The 9,565-nt window shown below is 44.9% G+C and overlaps 1 protein-coding gene across 1 annotated transcript in view; it reads left to right on the top strand.

Moving 5' to 3' along the window:
- Nucleotides 1-4,560: 4,560 nt before the first annotated feature.
- The window catches only part of EMILIN2 (elastin microfibril interfacer 2), a 53,556-nt gene continuing 48,551 nt past the window's right edge, over nucleotides 4,561-9,565 (top strand). The window contains exons 1-2 of the mRNA XM_019665093.1: nucleotides 4,561-4,849; nucleotides 5,370-5,492. Of these exons, the coding sequence (XP_019520638.1) occupies nucleotides 4,731-4,849; nucleotides 5,370-5,492 (242 nt within the window). The 5' untranslated portion in view covers nucleotides 4,561-4,730. The remainder of the gene's footprint in view (nucleotides 4,850-5,369; nucleotides 5,493-9,565) is intronic.

Raw genomic sequence — 9,565 nt, 5'->3', positions numbered from 1 at the left:
TGTGTTCACGGAAGGAAGCACACACAATATTTATCTACTCTGCCATCTTGGAACTCAATATTTATCTATTCTGCCATCTTGGAATTCTCAATAAAGGACAATTGGCTTCTGGCATCTCTCAACAAAGATGATTAAAATAACGGCCAGAATCTTTAACAATGTCAGTGAATCAATCAATTGATAAATATATCAGTCTTGGATTCCAAAGATACTGAGATTTTTATTTTTTAGCTATGTATAGTGTTAAATACAAAACTTTCACAGTCAAAAGCTTTTTTTTTTTTTTAAAGAAAGGGTTTATTAAGCCATTGCTAGCAAGAAAAATACCAGGTCCTGGGGCATAATGTCTGAACCACCAGCAGCATGGCTATGTAGAAAAGACAAACATGTCCACTGTCCTGGTGTTGATGGGCTTTTTTATGGAATCAGTTTTGGGAAGAAAGATGTAAGTTGTTTTAATAGAATTTACATTGGCCATAGATAAATGGGGTGGGAGAAGGTGAAGTAGGGCTAGTTCTGGGAGACGTGCAGAGTCCCTAAGGAAGAGGTGTTGGCGCCTATGGATTGGCTGTGGGCAACAGGTTGGGAAGGTCATAGGTAAGCAAGAAGTAGAGGCTCCGGGGTACTGTGGCTTCTAGCTCTTTGCTTTAGATAATCTCAGAAGTAGTCTATCTGGAAATTAATTTAAAATTCCAATACACATTCAGGAATACCAGCAGTCTTTTATTGGTTTTTCCCTGCAGTTGTTAACTGATTAACCTCTCTTGTCTCTTCCTTCCACCCTCTGGCTTGCTGTCATTTAATATAGGATGTCTTAGAATTTTCTCCTTGTCAATAGTAAGTGGGATATTTGCAAATAAGTAAGTTAAGAAAAATAGAAGTTTTTTGTTCTGTTTCAGTCTACTTGAGCAAAGCCTTTAAGAAGACAGGAAAGTAGCTGTTGTTTATAAATTTTGAAGTCTGGGGACTCATTGAATTCATTCTGAAGGTGCCTTGTCCAATGCAATGCCTATGTCAAGTGGAGCTAAACAAATTTGTATCAACCTGGTGATGTAAGAAATGTCCAAACCTGTAGAGGTTTTTTATGAGTTTGAGCCAAACTGATGACAATTGCTGGGAAGCAAAATCTCAACAGATTGAGAAAATGTCCTGGAGAATGGCAACTTTACAGTTTATTTTATACATTAGGATCAAAGGAGGAGATATAAGGAGGGTTCTATGAAATCCATTGGTGATAGATTAAGGGGTGGGAGAAAGCAAAGTGGGGAAATCTCTTGGATTAGATAAAAAGTAAAACGGAGAGACACATACTTCTTTTACATTGGTGGGTAGAGGATCGTTAATAATTAACACAGCACGTAAAGATGGTATGAGGGGAACAAGATAATAATGAGAGGTTCTGTGTCTACTGCTTTAGTGTGGTGGGTATGCATTGAGGGGTCTGGAAAAGGAAATCATTCTGATATTTCAAAGGTATGTTATCTTAGATGCAAAAAGACAATAGACAGGCTCACTTAACTTCCTCACTTTGTCAAGGAAGTTAGAAGCCAGGGATGTGACTATCAGTCATGACGTGCTTTTAGTTAGGAATATTTGTGCTCAGACCATCCTATGTGGTTACTTTTGGTCTGCGTTTATAGGACCTGCCATGCAGGCCTCCCCTGAACTTGTCAGGTTTAGTATGTGGCCTCTTTTCATCCACAAACCAAACCTTGGGATTCCAAAACAGTGACCAAGCTCAACAGTGCAGCCAGTTAATTTTTCTCAGAGACATTTCTGTCTCTCTTTCCCTTCCAAATTGCATCTCTCTCTCTTTTTTTTTTTAAGAATGAAGGGCATCTTATCACTAACTTATGAATGTGTAAAACATTTTTTTAGGGCGCATTGCTTTGCAATCAAAATTTATTTAAGATAGCCAGTCTACAAGGACTTTCTTTTTTCATGATTAGATAAGCAGCACAGAGAAGCAGTAAAGACACGTAAGAGTACATTTAGAAATCGGGGATTTTTTTTGTTGTTGTTGTTCTAGAAAGCAAAGATGAGGAATGAGACGGATGGGATGCGCAAGCTAGTCTTATGACTCTTGACCACATCCTTGATGCGAGATCGGTTCATCTTGATCAAATGTCTTGTGCCCAGATGACTGAGCATGGGGGTGGGGAAAATGCACCTGCCTGCTGCTTCTATAAGGATTGATCACCATCTTCCTTCACCAGGCAGCTGAATCAGAGTCTGAGTATCATGGGGTCCATCAGGCTCACTGCTTCATGAGACCTGCCCCCAAGTGCAGAGCCTGATGAGCATCTTTTATCATGACCAAGGGTGAGGGAATGGGTTTTATGAAGTAGTTTTACTTTGCATTTTTACTCCAGGTAAGTTGGACACAAAATCAAAAGTGTAAGTTACTATAAGGCACTTTTGTTTTTAAAAACAGAAGAAATTCCTTCAGATTGTTACAGGAAACTGACAGTTTTCAAGTGCTTAAGGTAGTTGGTGGCTTATAAAGAATTCACACTTGCAGCATTCTGCCAATTATGTCCATATTATTGCTTATGGCTGGGGCCAGATGACCTGCCCAATTAGTCTGTTTCCTAACGTGCTTAATTAAGCTCTCTAGCCTCAGAAAGCTTCTCTTTGCCTCCTGGAGGGCTCCCTGGTTCCTGAGTTTGATGTGTCCCTTCCTCTGGCTAGAAAAGAGAAAGGAAAGAGTATCTCTTGGGGTCTTCGCCTCAAGTCTTCCTGAATTAACCTCAGAAACTTTACACCCTTCAATGCACAGAAATGCCTGGAAGCTCTGGAAACACAGAGCCCATATCAGTTTTGGCTCACTCGTGAGTCCCCAGTATTTCTGCACAATACCTAGCATGGAATAGATGCTCAGAATCAAATTTACTTACCAATAAGTGTCATTTAGATGATTAGTTAGTGGTCATCTCAATGAAAACTTAGTCTTCAGACTCTGGGACTAGAATACAGCTTTCTAGTATGACTCTGGTTTAATGGAAAAAAATAGATTTGACTTGACCAGTTCAACTTCACTCTCAACTTTGAGATTACCTGTATTGAAGAAAAGTTGTGGTTGTTAGCTGTTAGTTGTAAACATACACACCTGTGTGTTGTCTTCAGTTTTTTTTTTTCCTTCTGTCACTCTCCTTCATTTCTGTGCTGTTTCTTCCCTATGACACTTCATGAACAAAAATGATGTTAGGATGGAAGGACAGTGCAGTCACACAGAAAGATACAGATTGGTTATGTAAGACAGCTCTTTGTCCCTTTTTGTTATTTTCCCCTCAGGGTGGCTCTTTTGAAGGCAAGGATTACATCAGTCCATTATTTGCATGATCTTCCATTTAGAGAGTTCATGGACAGACTATGTCCTTACATGGTATAATTTTCTGCTTGGCTCTTGCAAGGTTTCTACTTAGGGAACTTCTATTTGCAAATCAAAAGGCCCAACATCTCCATCAAAGCATATTAGGAATAACATGGACCAGTGGCTTCATTTATAGGGTAGGGAACACAGCAAAGCTATATTGTCCACTTAATTCACAGCCAACAGTGTCCTGTTAGCTCACAGATAATACAGTTAATCTATGTAGTCTTCAAATAACCTCACTCTAGGGTTTGTTAGATGCAGCGAGTTAACTCAAATACATAGCTCTCTCCAACACCCTGAAAATACAACCCTTTGGTCTGGATTTTATGTAACGTTCTTCTGTGGAGTTGCTTCACCCCCCAAAGAAATTGGTGGAGATAAGCGTAACTCAGGAATAGGCAGAAAATATGCAAGCAAGTGAAAAGACAAATGGTCAGCGGTGTCTGAACGGTTAAGAAACAAAGGTGATTGTTGTGGAGTAAATGGCTTTAATATTGATAGAAAAAGAAAGTTCAGAGGAGGACAGCAGAGGCAGAGCCTGAGATTGCCTTTCAAAGATTAGTGTTGCATGTATTAGAACCTGCTGCCGCGCTTCAGAAGCTGTTGGGAGGGGGTGGGGCTGTTGCTTCTCCTGGCCTCTGCTGCCCTGCACGTGGACTTGGAAACTGTTACATGGATGGATAAAAGAGTTGAGTAAAGAGAGAGAAGAGGATCCGCGTTCATTTCCCCCCTAAACTCTCCTAAGTCAAATGTGGGGGAATGGCCGCGTCTTGCCAGAGGAGGGAATCCGAGTCGCGTCTGATAAAGGACTGATAAAGATGTCCCTCTCACACTGGGAAGCCGGCACCCAGGCCCAACTTGAGGACTGCGACTTGCCGACTTCGGCCACTTCCCGAGGGGCCCGGCCGCGCCTGTTGGAAGGTGGAGGCGGAGTTGCCCGGCTGCTGGGGAGAGACCAAAGGAATGAGTAATTGGAAATTCTGTAACTCAGACCCTTCTCCCACACCCTTTAGCCCTTTCACCCCCAAACCCCCTGCCGAGAGGCAAGGGGACTGGAGACAGGGAGACGTGGTGGAGGGAGAGTCACGTTTCGGAGAGGGAAGTGAAATAAAGAGGGCGGCACCCGGGGGGACCTGTGCGTCATTGAGGGACCGAGGAGAAGCGCGGGCGCACCGGGTGGAAAAGCAGAAGTGGGAGAAGCCGGAGGGGGCGGCCGCCGAGCGCAGTGGGGGCGCTGCGAAGCGCCCGAGTCTCCCGCCTTCTCTGGCCGCGCCCTGGCCGCCCTCAGCCTTGCGCTCTCGCCTCGACTCGCCGCGCTCGGGATCCAGCAGGCGGAGCGCCCGCCGCGCGCAGAATGTGGCCTCGAACGCGGCCCTGGCGCTGGGCGCTGGCGCTGCTGGCCCTGGGCGGCGCGGGGCTGTGCCACGCTGGCCCTCAGCCCAAGCACCTCGCGCGCCCCGGAGCCAGAAACAAGTAAGTGCGCGGCCCCTCTCCTCGCCCCCAGGACGGCGAGGCTCCTTCCTTCCCAGAGCCCTGGGTCCCCGCTTCCCCGTCCCTGACCCGTCGGGGAACCCCGAAACGGCCCTGCCAGAGGCGATGCGCAGCCCCTGGGAGGGGTGCCCCTCGGCTTGCCCTGGGCAGCGCCTCCTCCCGGGTGACCTCGCCAGTGCCTCAAGCAGCGCTGCCTCCCGGGTCGTGGGGCGCAGGGAGTGTCCCGCAAAGCAGAGCCATCAGAAAACTCCTCCCAGGAATCATTGGAGTCTCTGGGACCATGGATACTTCTCACTGTCCCTTGTGGGGAAAAGGTGCACGCTCTCCAAAGACTCACCCGCTCACCCTTCGGTCTGTTTTGTCGAACCCCCTCCTCCGCAGGGACCACGATCTCCCTGCCCCTGGCCCTGCCTGCTGCGGTATCAGCTTGTTCCTTCTCCCCCGGTCTCATTGTTCCCTGGGTTTACAACCTGCCTTTCTCCCTCTCTCTCCTTCACCCCAGGAACTGGTGCGCCTACATCGTGAACAAGAATGTGAGCTGCTCTGTGCTGGAAGGAAGTGAGAGTTTTATTCAGGCTCAGTACAACTGTCCCTGGAACCAGATGCCCTGTCCGTCCGCGCTGGTGTAAGTCCTGGAGCTGAAGAGCCTGCGGGGCGCGCCGCGGGGGGACGTGGGGGGTGGGGGTGGGGTCTGAGCGTTGGGCTCCAGTCCGGCCCTAAATCTCTTCCAGAGCAGGTGAAGACTCTGCAGCTGAAAAAGTTTGAGCGCTAAGCGGGGTCCCGGGCACGCCGGGGTATTGAAGAAGTGTGTGTTGGCGCTGAGTACGAGTTGAGGATCCTAGCTTGTGATCACCAGGGTACAGAAAGGATTGAACAAAGCCCCCGCCCTCACTTCTTTTTTTTCCCTGTCAATTTTATTACTAACGTAAGGCAGCTGGACCTAATTAGATCCATATTGTGTGTTCTGGGGCACAGAGATTCCAAAATGTACTGCTAAAAATGTTTAATGTAGGATTAACTGAGTGTCCTAAAACAGGCGACTTTTGTCCAGATGCCCCCATAAAACTGACATTTTCCAGTGTGGTGGATCTCTAAACTAAAGTTCCAGGAATAGCTTGCTAAAGAGTGTCATTGTTTTTTTGTTAGATTTGGGGATTGGCTAAGGTTGTCAGGAGAGAGTGATTCTTAAAGACAAGGGGAAGAATTAATCATCTTTTTGCTTATAAAGATTTCACCATCTTAAAAAAAAAAAAGGAAGCGATGCAACAGAGTGTGGGTTCCGTAAAATACATCATACTCATTCAACTGTCACCCAGCCAAGTGTTTGTGTTTTTGTGTAAGTCAGATATCAGAGGATGAGCAGATGTGAATAAATGGCTGTTGGGGAGCACATGTGATAGTAGAAATTGTTTTCCCCTAAGAATAAGTTGCTTGTCTTAGAGCACAGTTGTCATTACAGCAAAGAATAATAGCCAGTAGGCGGATCTGTCTTTGGCAAAGCAAAGGGACAGACTGAAACTTGTACTCCAGGAAACCTCATTCCAGAAGGCAGTAGACGAGTCTTCAGGCAGGTGAGGTGCAAGTGGTTCCTAAATCACCTCCCTCCCACACCTCCCCCCCCACCCCCCACCCCCTGGTTTGCTGTGGGAACTGCAAACAGGAAAGGGAGAATTCCTGTTAGGCCAAGGACTTAGAAGAGATTCCTATTTTTTAATACACAGAGAAACAGGCTGAAGTGGACTCGCTGGCTGTCACACTGAGTTGGGTAGATAGATTGTCAGAGGGATCAGTATCCTCACACTGCCGGCATCTCTAGTCGGTAAGATGCAGACCTCACAGTCAATGGCCAGCTATCAGTGAATGGAGAACCAAGTAAGAGTTTTATGTTGCGGTAGAGACATGCAAGTATTCAACACAATTTAAAATTTGAATTGTTAGTCAGGAATGTTTCATTTGTGTCCCACAAGAACAGCATCCTATGGTTTGCTATAACCTTAATACTTACTCTTGACAGCTCAGAAATAAATAACTTTTCATTTGGGGAGGTAATGCTTTTCATTTAAATAATTTTTAAAAATTTCTTCAGAAATTATTTTAGCGCTTGAAAAATCAAGTGATGATTTAATTGTTGTATTTGACCAAAAATCAGTGAAACAAATTTTGTCTTCAGTGGGGGGCGAATCACCTCCAGATCAGCAGGTGAATGAAAAGCAGTTGGAGTGTATTTACACCGCCTGATGGGAAGGACAGCAAAAACCTGCTATAAAATAGGCAGATGTTTCTGTTGTTTTATTAAACAAAACCAAAATAAGTGACCTCAGTATTTTTCTTCAATAATAACAGTGTAAACAACTCAAGTGGGTGTTTACATTTTAAGTACTGCTTTGTAAGTGTGAAATTTAAAAAATAAAAACTGTTACAGCTGATCAAGCTGAAAATCTTGAAATTAACTTAAGCAGCTAATGCAGTCTTGACCTTTTTCTTTGTTTTTTAGAGACAGGAAAGGAAGGGTTTACCTTATTTTTCAAATACTAAATGTTTCCTAAATTTTGCGGATTAGCAGATGAAACATTTCTTTTATTCTTAAAGAGGAAGAATAGCTGTTTGACACAGAATTTCCCCGGGTGGTTTTCATGAGTCCAGAAGCCTGAGTAACTTCTCTCAATTCACAGGTACTGTCAGGTGAGGTATTCATTATTTGATTCTTGAAACCTGTGACCTGTGGCAGTGAAGGTTCTTTCAAACCTCATCCTAGAGCAGCGGTTCTCAACCTGTGGGTCGCCACCCCTTTGGGGGGTCAAATGACCCTTTCACAGGGGTCGCCGGGTACTCGTATGTGGGCGTATCTGCAAGTGGGCCTGGAGACGGATAGCAGAGCAGTGTCTCGGTTCCTAAGACCATCGAAAATATGTGTTTTCCGATGGTCTTAGGCGACCCCTGTGAAAGGTTAGAACCGCTGTCCTAGAGTGACTGAGGGCTACTTTCTGGGTAGTGTTAGAAGTATAGACATACCTTGTTTGAATGCACTTCACAGGTGTTGTGTTTTTTACAAATCGAAGGCAAGATGCTTCACCAGCAAAAAGATTAACACTTGCTTTATTGCGATACTCACTTTATTGTGGTGGTCTGGAAGTGAACCCACAGTATCTCTGAGGCTTGCCTGTATAGAACTGACTGGAGGTTGACCAAGATGCTGGAGCTAGAAATGAATTTGTGCAGCTGGTGACAGCTGGGCATCTGGGAACGGCAAGTGTGAGCCAGTGAGGCCTTGATAGAGTTGGAGCAGAGCTGAGCTGTGGGCTGTTGGGGGGCATGGAGGGAAAGGAAGAAGAGAAGGCAGGGCAGAGGAGACAGCAAAGCCTAGATTTTGGAGGAGGAAATTCCATTTTGGAGACCCCCCAAGAGGTCCAGAAAAGCCAGAGGTGTTAGCAGGCAAGAAGACTCGCTCACGCAGAAAGAGGCAGTTTCGGGTCCGTGGGGGTACAGGTGTAGTTCATGTGAGATTAAGGGAGTGTGTCATGAGGAAACCCCAATTACTTAGGAATCAAATGTATTTCAAAGGGTTTGTAGAAAAAGGGAGTTGATAGTAGCCAAGAAGGTGAAGAATTACTTCAAGAGAGAGGACTCTGCAGGTTTTAGGAGAGAACGTGAAGAAGCCAAAGGGAGAGAGAGACCGAATGTGCTGAGGCTGAGGTGGGACTCAGCTAGGAAGCAAGGGATGTGACGGGAAGTACACGCAAATAAGAGGAGAGTGTTTATGCCTGGCCATGTCATTAGGCGCTGAGCTTCCATGGGCATTTCCAGAAAGTTTAGATGATGCTCATTTGCATATATGAAGAGCCTTAGATTCCAGATTATGAATTTGGGTATCAATGTGTGAAACTAGGATCAGAGAGGGTTTTTATAGGATATGTGGGCATTTTGAGCAATCACTTGTCTGAAACTAAAGAACCTTCTGAGGGCAAGGCACTGTGTTACGGATTTTCATTCTATATATTAGTTTATTTAATTCTTGCGACAACCCTTCAAGATGAATACCATCGTCTCCATTTTATCAGCAAGGAGACAGACGTGAGATGTGCCCTGCCTGTGATCACATGACAATGGGTGGCTGAGCTGCTTCCAAATGTAGGGCTGCTGGCCTCTGTCCCTGTAGCAGTGGAGATTGTGTTTGTTTGTTTTACTGTGTGCCTTCAGTAGATTGCACAATACTCAACTATAAAGAACTTTTACACCTTCTTTTATGAAAGGCAATTCCCATATAAAAGTGATTGAGAACTGTTTGTGGGCATGTTTGTGTGCTCACATGCTGAAATCTCTTAACTGTCATTTGCTACAATGCAATGAACTGTATCATTTTTCACACTACTATGATGTACAGGGTTTCTTATTTTAATAAAACACGGGCAGATTTTATTTGATTAGTCTGGGTTGTTAGGCTAGTAGGAAGGCTGGTGTTATGGAGGATAACTGTGTGAGCCAGTAAACTTGGCCTCTTTGGGACATTCACACGTATATTCCTGAGCTCAGCCACCACTCTGAAACTTGTCATAAGGGGATGCTGTGAAAAGTGTGCTTCTGGAAAAAACTCAAAGCCCATTCCCTTGAATTAGTAATACCATTTTTATGTGTAAAGAATTCTTAATTCTTATGACGATTTTCTGTCACTTTGGAATTTAGTGATCTTCTCTGTCAGAG

Source organism: Hipposideros armiger, unplaced genomic scaffold (genome assembly GCF_001890085.2).
Source record: "Hipposideros armiger isolate ML-2016 unplaced genomic scaffold, ASM189008v1 scaffold_433, whole genome shotgun sequence".
Classification (NCBI taxonomy): domain Eukaryota; kingdom Metazoa; phylum Chordata; class Mammalia; order Chiroptera; family Hipposideridae; genus Hipposideros; species Hipposideros armiger.
The sequence above is the reverse complement of the archived record's forward strand: the minus strand, read 5'-3'. Positions and strand labels throughout refer to the sequence as shown.